The 13,425-nt window shown below is 40.1% G+C and overlaps 1 protein-coding gene across 2 annotated transcripts in view; it reads left to right on the forward strand.

Annotated features, from left to right (window-relative positions):
* Positions 1 to 13,425, forward strand: part of Fbxl2 (F-box and leucine rich repeat protein 2) — a 70,993-nt gene that overhangs the window by 36,779 nt on the left and 20,789 nt on the right. For both annotated transcript variants that reach the window (XR_011368697.1, XM_070006503.1), the window contains exons 3-4: positions 3,447 to 3,501; positions 4,005 to 4,079. Coding sequence is in view for 1 of the 2 variants with exons in the window: in XM_070006503.1 (XP_069862604.1) it covers positions 3,447 to 3,501; positions 4,005 to 4,079 (130 nt within the window). In the remaining variant the exon portion in view is untranslated. The remainder of the gene's footprint in view (positions 1 to 3,446; positions 3,502 to 4,004; positions 4,080 to 13,425) is intronic.

Consider the following 13,425-nt stretch of genomic DNA (forward strand, 5'->3'; position numbering starts at 1 on the left):
AAAATCATGCATAACAAAACGGAGTTGTTTTATGGGGTGTAACAACATAAAATAATTGCAAAGACAGGAATAGTAAATGAAGTCAGTAATTGAAGAGTGATGGGTGTTTCTCCATGGTGGAAATCATACAGATGACTTTCATTACCAGTTCTGTTTATCACTACTGCAAGAAAAAAAATAAAAAGCATAATTGTTGGAAGAAAATTGTCATTTACAAAATTATTTTATAAATAGAAAATTGACTATATGAGAAATGTTGCTAGATACAAAATCAATGTATAGATAGGTTATATATACTACCATAATAAGAAAATAACTTTTAAAATACTCCATAGTAACAACATGAAATAAAGAAGACTATCTAAAATAAGCAAGGTACCTATGTGAAAAACTACAGAAATACTGTGAGGAAATTAACTGGATAAACAGAATATATTATTTCTAGATTGAAAATTTAACATTGTGAAAAATTTCAATTCTCCCTACATTTTCTGTAAGTTCAGTGTAATTCCAGTAAAAGTTTCAGAAAGTTTTTCTGTGAAAACTGATATGTATGTTCTACATCCTAAATGAAAATTCATTCATCATCAATGAATTTGAAGGGTTTTACATGACCAGATTTTGAAACGTACTGTAAAGCTTCATAATTAAACAGGACCCACTTGTGCAAAAGTGGCCAAATGGACTAATGGGGAATGTGTAGTCTGGAAGTACATCTAACCATATGCTCCCCATGCATAGTTAAACCCTGCTGCCTTGTACACAGAAGAGTATAATTCTCACTCCTTCAGTAGCTAGTAATCCAGGCTTTATCCTTCAGAGCATTCATAAAGAATCAAGAGATTTGCCTAGGCTGCAGTTTGGCAGTTCGAAGTGTCATGCCTATTTGTGAAAATGCAAATTACATTCACGGGGTGGAGGGCCATACCACAGTAGTAAAAACACCTCAAGCAGCATATATGTTCATTAAGTGCCCATAAAATTGAGTGGTAAGCCTGGGATGATCAATGAGACTTTGTCCTACCTGCTGGTTCTAGTGTGTCTTGGTATGCGAGTGTCATGCTTCACCTATCAGGAGTTTTTTTTTTCCAGCCACATGCACGGTACATTAGAACTGCTTTACCTTGTGATGACAGAGAACATCTAGTTCAAGTGTGCATATGCAGTGATAATGGCTTGGGCTCTTGAGCCCTCCAGACTATGTAGGGTTCAAATCCTAGCTCTGCTCTTACTATATGTGTGTCTTGGGCAGGTAACTTAACCTCTCTAGGCTCCATGTCTGTCTGTAAAAAAGAGATAGTAGTAGCACATACCTGATGGGCACATTTATTCTGCAGAGTTACTGGTACATACTTTATAGTCAGTAACTTCTTCCCAACATGGTTGCTACTGCAAACTGGGAGAATTTGGCTTTCTCCAGGGAGGCACAAGGGATTTTCCAGGGAAATTTAGGAACTCCTTCTACCTTTATCTTACGTGTTAGAACTCAACCCCATCATGAAATGTGATTTTCTGTACCTGCCTTGTTCTTATGCTTGATTTGTTGAGAAACAGGCATATGGCAGGGAATGGAAGGCAGCCTGTGGGGCAGCAGGGCAGTGTGTTAGAAAAGATGTGTTCCTAGCCAGGCACCCGTGGCTACTCAGGAGGTTGAGATCTGAGGATTGTGGTTCAAAGCCAGCCCAGGCAGGAAAGTCCATGAGACTTTTATCTCCAATAAACCACCAGAAAACCAGAAGTGGCGCTGTGGCTCAAGTGGTAGAGCACTCACCTTGAGATGAAGAGCTGAGGGACAGTGCCCAGGCCCAGAGTTCAAATCCCATGACTGACAAAAAAAAAAAAAAGAAAAGAAAAGATGTGTTCCTATAGAGGCAGTGTAGGCATGCAATGTTTAATGTTTATATAAGCACATGTATCTCAGCCACCAGCTTTTCATGCACTACGGTCCACTAACTTTCTCAGGCAATCATAGCCCTTGTAGTACTTCTGTCCCCTGCTGTCCACAGGATCCAATGGGGGAAAGTGCCACCTGCTCAGTCTCTGGTCCCATGATACCGCTTAAGGGAACACATTGAAGCACCCACTTCTGCGACACCCAGCCCAGGAACTCTTAGCTCACCACTGATAGTTACTTTGAAGAATTCCAAGGAACTTTCTAGGAGGCTGATAGCCATGTCACCCTCCTCCCACTTCCACTTGCAGGCACAGCCTTTCATTTACTTTCCAGGACTACCAGAGTTGAGGCAGAGCCATCCCAGGCTTTACCCACCTGCTTGCTCACAGAGGAGCTGCTCTTTACTCTCGGCTGTGGCTGGACGGCACTGAGGTGACAGACTGTCCACACCCCCGCCCCACAGGCAGAGGCAGCTGCTGTTCCCTCCAGGAAGCCTGATGGTGGCAGGCAGCGTCTTGCTTGCTTCCCTTTCTCTCATCTTATGTTTTGACTTCTTGAATTTTTGTCAGGAAAACCAGTTGCTTAAACACTGAGCCAACTGGTGAATAATTCTTTTTTTTAACCAGTTGAACAAATACATCCAACCACATAGGTATCTTCCAGCCGTTTTTCTTTTTTGACAGTCCTAGGACTTGAACTCAGGACCTAGGCCCTGAGCTTTTTCTGCTCAAGGCTAGTACTCTACCACTTGAGCAACAGCTGCACTAATGCTTTTTTTTTTTTCAGTAGCTTATTGGAGATAAGAGTCTCATGGACTTTCCTGCCCTGGCTGGCTTTGAACCGCAATCCTTAGATCTCAGCCTCCCAAGTAGCAGGGTTACAGATGTGAGCCACTGGCACCCAGCTTTGTCCAGCCTTTATAAACCATGTTACTTAAGATTCAAACATCTGGGCTGGGAAGGTGGCTCAGTGGCAAAGCGCTTGCCTTGCATGCATGAGGCCCTGGGTTCGATTCCTCAGCACCACAGAAGCAAAAAGAAAAAAGCCAGAAGTGGGGCTGTGGCTCAAGTGGTAGAGCACTAGCCTTAAGCTGAGGAGCTGAGGGACAGCGCCCAGGCCCAGAGTTCAGGCCCCACGACTGGACCCAAAAAAAAAAAAAAAAAAGATTCAAACATCTGAGCCTGTTGGTGTATCCACAACCAAAAGAGGAGTGTGCACGCTATGTTAGAGATATTAGCATAGGAAGGACTTAGTTCCCCCAGGCCCAATGCCCGGGAGCTAGTCTTTGAGAATCTACTTGTTCTTTTCCATTTCTTAGAAGAAGGGGAATAAAATTTTAGTAAGTTCTGTTTTAAGAGAATTTGCATAGTGTGTCTAAAATGGCATGTGAACATGTAGACAGTTATTATTTCACAGTAGTGATATAAATTATTGTTCACTTATGTGTTCAAATTGAGGAATCTTACATACACATATGGTGCTTTAGATTGTATCTTTCAAGTTATCCTGAAATATTAATACCATCTCTTTTTTTTTTCTCCCTTGTTTCTAGAATCTTTTCCTTCTTGGACATAGTAACTTTGTGCAGATGCGCACAGATTTCCAAGGTATTCACTAGAGTTTTCAATGAATATACAGTTTTTTTTAGATTAAGTATGAGTTTTAGTTTAGTAAATTATTAAAATTAAAACATCTTTCATAGTGAATATAATGCAGTGTTGGCATACTTGTACATTTGATTATTAACTTGATATATATCAACAATACCAGCCAGGTGCTGGTAGTTCTCACCTGTAATCCTGGCTACTTAGGAGGCTGATATCTGGGGATTGCAGTTCAAAGCCAGCAGGGGCAGACCAGTCCGTGAGACTCTTATCCCCAGTAAACTACTCAGAAAAAACTGGAAATGGCACTATGGCTCAAGTGGTAGAGCGCTAACCTTGAGCACAAAGAGGCTCAGGGACAGTGCCCAGGCCCTGAGTTCAAGCCCCAGGACTGGCAAAAAATTAAAATTAAAAAAAATTGGAAATACAAGTTGAGTCAAGACTTTAACAGGCTTATTATTTATCTGTTTTACCCTTATCCCTCTTCTTTTTTCTCCACCTCCTAGGCTTGGAATGTCTTGGCCCTGGATGGAAGCAACTGGCAAAGAATAGATCTCTTTAACTTTCAGACAGATGTTGAGGTAAGTTAGAGAACTTTGGCTGGGACAAAAGACTTGTAAAGGGAAAAATAGATGTTTTTCTCTTTCATACCTAAATTTTATTTTGCTGCATTTACACTTAATAAATTGCCAAGGTGGGACACAGAAAAGCCTGAAAAATATTTACATACAAATGTTACATGTATTTTTGTTTTACTTTTTTAAAATCAATATGATTGCATGTCCCCTTGTTTACATTTTACCATTCATCTGTTTAAAGCTTCACACCTGTACCATTAGTACCTGTGTTAGGCCTTTAATCTTAGGAGACTAACAAATACTTATTGATTTGAAAGATCCTCTAGTAATTGGGATTCAGCATTAAGAATGGAGCAGAATTCAACAAAAATGAACACACAAATTACCAGCTCCTCTGGGACACAGCAAAGGCAGTACTCAGAGGCAAGTTTATAGCTCTGAGCTCCTACATCAACAAATTGGAGAGATCTGAAACTAGCAATTTAATGACACATCTAAACCTCCTTGAAAAAGAGCAGCAAGATAAACCCCAGTCCAGTAGACGGAAAGAAATAATCAAAATTAAATCAGAATTAAATGAATTAGAATCCAAAAAAACTATAGAAAGAATCAACAAAACAAAGAGTTGGTTCTTCGAAAAACTTAACAAAATTGACAGACCCTTAGCAAATCTTATCAGAAAAAGAAGAGAACACACCCAAATTAATAAACTCAGAGATGAGAATGGAAACATCACCACGGAAACAACCAAGATTCAGAACATTGTAAGGGAATACTTCTCAAAACTTTATGCTAATAAGTTTGAGAACTTGACAGAAATGGACCTTTTCCTAGCAAATATTGACATGCCAAAACTAAACCAAGATGAATTAAACCAGCTTAACAGGCCCATATCAAGCATTGAAATAGAAACAGCAATAAGAGACCTCCCAGCTAAGAAAAGTCCAGGACCAGATGGTTTTACAGTGGAATTTTACAAGGCCTTCAAAGCAGAGCTCACACCAATACTCCTCCAACTCTTCAATGAAATTGAAAGAGAAAGCTCACTACCCAACACATTCTATGAAGCCATCATAACCCTCATCCCAAAACCAGGAAGGGACTCATCAAAGAAAGAGAACTATAGACCCATTTCTTTGATGAACATTGATGCAAAACTTCTCAACAAAATTTTGGCCAATCGACTTCAACAATTCATCCAAAAAATAATACACCATGATCAAACAGGATTCATTTCAGGGATGCAAAGCTGGTTCAATATACACAAATCAATTAATATTATTCATCACATCAACAGGAGCAAGAATAAGAACCACATGGTTATCTCAATCGATGCAGAAAAAGCATTCGACAAGATCCAACACCCCTTTATGATGAAGGTTTTGGAAAAATTAGGAATCCATGGAACATTCCTCAATACAATAAAGGCTGTATATGACAAACCTACAGCCAGCATTATACTCAATGGTGAAAAACTAAAGCCATTTTCTCTTAACTCAGGAACAAGACAAGGATGCCCACTCTCTCCACTTCTCTTCAATCTAGTATTAGAATGCCTAGCTACAGCAATAAGACAAGATGCAGACATAAAGGGGATCCAAATAGGGAAAGAAGAAATAAAACTCTCCCTCTTTGCAGATGACATGATCTTGTATTTAAAGAATCCCATAGACTCCACTCCCAAATTACTCAAGCTGATTCAAAACTTTGGCAAAGTAGCAGGTTATAAAATTAACCCCCAAATATCAATGGCTTTTCTGTATGCCAACAATGAGAAAAGTGTGGCTGAAATTAGGAAAGCAACTCCATTTGTAATAGCCCCACAAAAAATAAAATACCTAGAAATTAACTAAAGAAGTGAAGGACCTCTATGATGAAAACTTTAAAATCTTAAAAAAGGAAATCAACACAGAACTTAAAAAATGGCAAAACCTCCCATGCTCCTGGATTGGAAAGATTAGCATCGTGAAAATGGCAATACTTCCCAAGGCTATCTACAAATTCAACACAATACCTATCAAAATTCCAACCTCATTCTTCAAGGAAATAGAAGAGGCAATCCAAAAATTCATATGGAACAATAAAAGACCCCAAATAGCAAAAACGCTCCTCAATGGAAAGAACACTGCTGGAGGAATATCAATACCAAATTTCAAACTCTACTATAAAGCCAGGTAATCAAAACAGCTTGGTACTGGCATAAGAACAGACCTCAGGACCAATGGAATAGAATTGAAAACCCAGAAATGAACCTACAGACCTATAGCCATCTAATCTTCGATAAGGGAGCTAAAACAATAGAATGGAAGAAAGACAACCTCTTCAGTAAATGGTGCTGGCAAAATTGGTTAACTACATGTAGAAAACTTAAGCTAGATCCTTATATATCACCCTGCACCAGAATCAACTCCAAATGGATCAAAGACCTTGAACTCAAAGCAGACACTCTGAAAACATTACAGGATGGAATAGGAGAAACCCTAGGTCTCCTTGGCTCAGGCCGAAATTTTCTGAATAGATACCCGGAAACACAACAAATCAAAGAAAGGTTGGACAAATGGGATTGCATAAAGTTGCAGAGCTTCTGCAGGGCAAATGACTTAGGTAGCAAGATCAATAGAAAGCCCACGGATTGGGAGAAGATCTTTACTAGCCATACAACGGACAAGGGTCTCATATCTAAAATATACTTGGAACTCAAAAAATTAAACCCCCCAACAACAAATCCTCAAAGAAACAACTGCCCAATAAATAAGTGGGCGAAAGACTTAAAGAGAAACTTCTCTGAAGAAGAAAGAAGGATGGCCAATAGACACATGAAGAAATGTTCAACATCCCTAGCCATAAAAGAAATGCAAATCAAAACAACATTGAGATATCACCTCACTCCAGTTAGAACAGCAAAAATCAAGAACTCTAACAACAACAGATGCTGGAGGGGATGTGGACAGAAAGGACCCTTACTTCATTGTTGGTGGGAATGTAAACTTGTTCAACCACTTTGGAAAGCAGTATGGAGGTTCCTCAAAAGACTTCACATAGAACTCCCCTATGACCCAGCAATCCCACTTTTGGGCATTTACCCAAATGTTTGCAAACAAGACCACACTAAAGCTACCAGCACAACTATGTTTATTGCAGCATTATTTACCATAGCTAAGACATGGAACCAACCCAGATGCCCCTCAGTAGATGAATGGATCAAGAAAATGTGGTATATATACACAATGGAATTCTATGCCTCCATCAGAAAGAATGACATTGCCCCATTTGTTAGGAAATGGAAAAACTTGGAAAAAATTATATTAAGTGAAGTAAGTCAGGCCCAAAGAAACATAGGTCCCATGGTTTCCCTTATTTGTAATATCTAGTATATGTATGAGTCAAGCGGAAAAGGTCAGATAATGTGATGTCAGGAAAATGAACCCTTAGATGTGTATTTTAAGGTTTTTTTTTTCTTTCATGCATGTGTTTCTAACGCATTTATAAGATTATCTCTTTGTTGCTTTGTATGTCCCTCCCCCACAGTATAACCCCTGCTTTCACTATATTTGATGTCAGTATAACTTGTGGAGGAGATGGGGAAAAACCAGTTGTTTAAGGATACAGATGGACCTGTTGCAACAATGAGAAGTACAAGTTGTCATGTCCAAAACGAGCTTTACAACGTCGGTGCGGGGGGGGGGGGGGAAGGGGGGGGAAGAAGAAGGATTGGGATTGTGGGGGAGGGGGGAGGCTGGGAAGGGATGTGAAGGGTAAACAAAGGAGGAGGCTGCAATGCTTGGTAAGAAATGTACGCATTATCCTGCCCATGTAATTGTAACTCCTCTGTACAGTATGTTCACAAATAAAATAAAATAAAATTTTAAAAAAATGGAGCAGATGGAAGCACGGGCCTGGAGTTAGGCTGGATATGTAGTGTCACCCAGCTTGGCCACTTGGGCTGTGTAGTCTTGCAGTGCTTCTGTTTTATTATGTGCAAATAAAGACGCAAAGGGCCAGCATGCAGCTATTCAAAAGATGGAGATTGGGAGTGTGTGGTTTGATTCTAACCTGGACAAAAAGTTGGTGAGATCCCAGGTCAAACAGTAAACTGATTGTAACAATATGTGCCTATCATCACAACTAAGCTAGAGGCCATAGATAAGATTGAGATTGGCTTCCAGCAAAAATTGAAGACCCTACTGAAGCAAAAAAAGAGCTGGAGGTTTATGGTTTAAGTGGTAGAGCACCTGCCTAGCGAATGTGAGGCCTTAATTCAAACCCTAGTACCACCAAAAACATTTTTAAAGCCTTTTAGAATTTCAGAATTCTAGTATACTTTTCTCAAATATTTCCATTTCAGAGATAGAAACCTGACTAATGAGGAAAGTTTTAAATAACTTAATATTTAATAAATAAATTAATTTAATATTAAATGCCAAATTTCTAACTAGAAAGCAAGGGGAGAAGAGAGGTAATTAAGAGCATTGTCTAGAGCTGATGTAAGGGTCTTGAGATAATGAAATTACCTGCTATTTATAACCTTATTCATGTTTAGTTCAGCTAACTCAGTTACAGTAGTGAAATGGACACAGGGTATTGCTATGTAGCCTGGCCTGGCCTTGAACTTGGGATCTCCCTCAACCTCCCCAAATGGCTAGGATTGCAGTGTATATCACCATACCTAGTCTTCTTGGAATTACATTCTAATTCTACTAGATAAGGAAATGATAAGAGTCTAAGCAGTTTCCTGCCACTTAACTTTATGACATTCCAAGTGACCACCAGAATTGAGGCCCTTTACCTCTCCTCTAGGTTAAAAGACTGGTCCCATTCAGAACCAGTAGAGCAAGCACCTCTAGCATGTGTGTCGAACAGGTTTTCCCAGGTTGGTTTGGAATTCTTTTATTCCTCACATGTGTGGTGCTCCAGGAAATAGGGGATTCATGCATGTTCTAGAAAGACAAATTTTGGTTCCTGCCTTAGGCTGTGGTCCCAGAATTAGGTGCTCTTGATAATGCTTTTACCAGACTGAACAGCAATATGTTGGGCCGTGGCTCAAGTGACAGAGTGCTTGCTTAGCATATTTAAGAGGTTAGATTCAATGCCCAGTACCACCAAAAATAAATACAAAAGAGGCGGTGTTTGCAATTGCACTATGCAGACCTGTTAGTGTCCCATATCAGAGTAATTCCTCTGCAGACTGCTCATCTCTTAAGTCTTTGTTCACTGGGTAAACTTAGTGATTTTGAAAAGAATGTTAAATTCTAAAAATGTTATTTCTAACTAGCCATAATGCTCATAATTCTGACCAAAAAACTGACAGCAAAAGAATTCTCTGTGGTACTTAATGTCTCCTCAGTTTTGATTATTTTTTCCCCAAAGGATGTGACTTTCAGAAAGTATATGAAAAACTTACAAATTCAGATATTAAAAATACTATTTTTTCTGTGTGCCAGTGGTTTATGCCTATAATCCTAATCCTAGCTACTCAGGAGGCTGAGATTAGAGTATTGTGGTTCGAAGCCAGCCTATACAGAAAATATCTGTGAGACTCTTACTTCAAAATAACCACCAAAAACCGGGCGCTGGTAGCTCTTACCTATAATCCTAGCTACTCAGGAGGCTGAGATCTGAGGATCACGGTTCAAAGGCAGCCCAGGCAGGAAAGTCTGTGAAACTCTTACCTCCAATAAACCACCAGAAAACTGGAAGTGGTGCTGAAGCTCAAGTGGTAGAGTGCTTGCCTTAAGCTGAAGAGCTGAGGGACAGTGCTCAGACCCAAAGTTCAAGCCCCATGACCAACAAAAAACACAAAAAAAACCACCAAAAGAACAGAAGTGGAGGGGCTGGGAAAATGGCTCAGTGGTAGAGTGCTTGCCTTGCATGCATGAGGCCCTGGGTTCGATTCCTCATCAGCACATAAGCAGAAAAAGCTGGAAGTGGCACTGTGGCTCAAGTGGTAGAGCACTATCCTTGAGCTGAAGAGCTGAGGGACAGTGCCCAGGCCCAGAGTTAAGGCCCGATGACTGGAAAAAAAAAAAAAAAAAAAAAGAACAGAAGTAGAGCTGTAACTCAAGTGATAGAGCACTAACTTTGAGCAGAAGATCTCAGGGACAGTGCCCAGATCCTGAGTTCAAGCCCTAGTACTGGTACAAAAAAATACACATTTCAAAATATACCATTTTGAGGCTGGTATTGTAGCTTGTGGTAGAGTGCTTGCCTAGCATGCATGAAACCCTGGGTTTGATTGTTTAGTATCACATAAAGAGAAAAAGCCAGAAGTGGTGCTGTGGCTCAAGTGGTAGAGAGGTAGCCTTGAGCAAAAAGAAGCTCGGTGACAATGCCCAGGCCCTGAGTTCTAGCCCCAGGACTGGTCAAACACACACACACACACACACACACACACACACACACACACACACACACACACACACACACACACACACACACACACACACACACACACACACACACACACACACACACACACACACACACACACACACACACACACACACACACACACACACACACACTTTGTTGTTTTTTTTTTTAATTTTTTATTGTAAAGATACTATACAGAGGGTTTCAGTTACATGAGCAAGGTAATGAGTACACTTCCTGTTGAGCATTGTTACTCCCTCCCATTGTTTTCCCCCTACCATCCCTTCCCTCCCTACCTTCTCGGAGGTTCTTTTTTTTTTTTAAATTTTGATTAAGTGATTACATAATTTCCCAAATTTCACAGTATTGTGGAATAATGATGCTCATTTAAAGTCACAAGTTCATTCTAACTTTCCTGGAGCAAATTGTCTATCACAGTCTATAACATACATATAACGGTGTACACATATACACCATACATGTGATCAGCAGCATGGGGATATTTAATAGTGGTTCAACCAGATGAGTGGGAGTTCTTTGTTTCTTAAATCCTGTTAATTTTGTCTTATCACCTAACATTTTGGATTTAGTATCCACTTATCAGGAGACCATGTACCATTTGTCTCTTTGCTCTTGGCTTACCTCACTCAACATGATTCCTTCTAGCTCAATCCATTTCCCTGCAAATGCCATTATTTTGTCATTTCTAATGGCTGCATAATATTCCATTGTGTATAGATAACACAATTTTTGGATCCATTCATCTGTGGTGGGGCATCTAGGTTGTTTCCATATCCTAGCTATTGTGAACAGTGCTGCAATAAACATGGAGGTGCACGTGTCCTTGTATATTGGTTCCTGTTGTTCAGGGTAGATGCCTAGAAGTGGTATGACTGGGTCGTAAGGGAGGTCAATCTTTAGCTTTCTAAGGACCCTGCAGACTGCTTTCCAAAGTGGTTGTATAAGTGTACATTCCCACCAGCAGTGTAATAGGGTTCCTCTTTCTCCACATCCCCTCCAGCATTTGTCGTTGGCTGATTTGTGGATGTGGGACATTCTGACTGGGCTAAGGTGGTATCTCAGGGTTGTCTTTATTTGCATTTCCTTCACCACCAGGGATGATGAACATTTCCTCATGTGTTTCTTTGCCATTTTTATTTCTTCATCTGAGAAGTCCCTCTTTAGTTCCCTTGCCCATTTAGTAATTGGTTTGTTAGGTTTGGGAGGGATTAGTTTCTTGAGTTCCCTGTATGTACAGGATGTTAACCCCTTGTCTGATATATTTCTGGTAAATATTTTTTCCCAATTAATTGGTTGTCTTTCTAGCTTGGTTGCGATAGATTTAGCTGTGCAGAAGCTTTTTATTTTAAGGTAGTCCCATTTGTCGAGTCTCTCTCCAATTTGTTGTGACCCTGGGACTCTGTTCAGGAAGTTCCTTCCTGTGCCTATTAGTTCAAGTGTCTCTCCTACTCTGTCCTGCAGTAGTTTCAGAGATTCAGGTTTGATGTTAAGGTCTTTAATCCATTTTGAGTTGATGTTGGTGTATGGTGATAGGCTGGGGTCCACTTTTAGTTTTCTGCATGTGGCCGCCCAGTTTTCCCAGCACCCGTGGTTGAAGAGGCTGTGTTTCTTCCATTGTATGTCTTTGGCTCCTTTGTCGAATATCAGCTGGCTGTAGGACTGTGGATCTATTTCTGGATCTTATATTCTGTTCCATTGGTCTTCGGGTCTGTTTTACACACACACATTTTGAGTTTATGTCCCAGGATTGGTACAGACACAAAAATAATATTTTGATCTATAGGCACCAGTGGTTCACGCCTATACTCCTAGCTGCTCAAAGATCTGAGATCTTGGGATCACTTTTGAAGCCAGGCTGAGCAAGGAAAGTTCCTGGGACTGCTTACCTTCAGTTAGCCATCAAAAGCCAGAAGTGGAGCTGTCTCAGCTCCAGTGAAACTCAGGGCCCTGGCCCTAGTTCAAATCCCAGGGCTGGCAAAAAAAACCACAAAATGTATTTCATGCAAAAAATCACTATTTTATATATTAATTGATGGCAGAATTTTAACTGACTGCCGGCTTCCAGCTACCTGCTATGTATTCATCATAATGGATATATGAAAGGAGAGGCCAGTTTACAGTTTGCTAGTTGTTTAAACAATCCCATGCACAACCGGGATTAGCTGGCTTCAGGGTTCAGTCTAGTCTCATTTTGTTTAGCTTCTCTTTGGGAATAGCATATCAATCACTCCAGTTTGAATTCTGAATCAGGTGCTGAAGCTCCTCACAGTCTTTAAACAGGTCCATCTGGGTGCTTAGCCTGGGAAGCATTCTATTGCTGAACAAATGGTCTCAAAGACCTTCTTTTCAAAGGAATGGGATTAATAAAGTAGAAGAGAGAAGGTAACTGAGAGTCAGCATGAACATGCTAACATCACTTACTGTGTGCCAGCGCTGTTCTTTGTATAAATTAATATAGAATCTTCTCAGAACCAACAAATTGAAGAAGCCGAAGTATACAAAGGTTGAGTAACTTACCAAACTCCCTCACCTACTAGAGGAGTGTGTAGGTGCCTTTAATAGTGCTTGATGACTAGTATAATTCCACAAGAAGGCAGAATAAAATGTGCAGTGACAAGGGCTCATGGAGTCTTTTCTTCAGCTTTATCCTCAACACATCTGGTTTCTCTGAGGTCAGGAATTTCTAAGTCTTCAAAAGTTGCACATCTGTCGTCAGTCTTCTTGGTTGTTAAAAAAAAGAGCCAAATAATATGTTAATCTAAAAGTCATTAACTCCAAGGCTTTTTTTCTCTTTTCGGCAGTACTGGAGTTTCAACAAGGGCTTCATACTTGCTATGCAGGTGCTCTACTGTTGAAACATGTCTCTGGCCCATTTTTCCACTGGTTATTTGTTTTTGTAATTTTATTATAAAGGTGATGTACAGAGGGGTTGCACTTACATAATTCAGGTAAAGAGTAC

The sequence above is a fragment of the Dipodomys merriami genome, unplaced genomic scaffold (genome assembly GCF_024711535.1).
Source record: "Dipodomys merriami isolate MVZ:Mamm:240054 unplaced genomic scaffold, mDipMer1.0.p SCAF_7, whole genome shotgun sequence".
NCBI lineage: Eukaryota > Metazoa > Chordata > Mammalia > Rodentia > Heteromyidae > Dipodomys > Dipodomys merriami.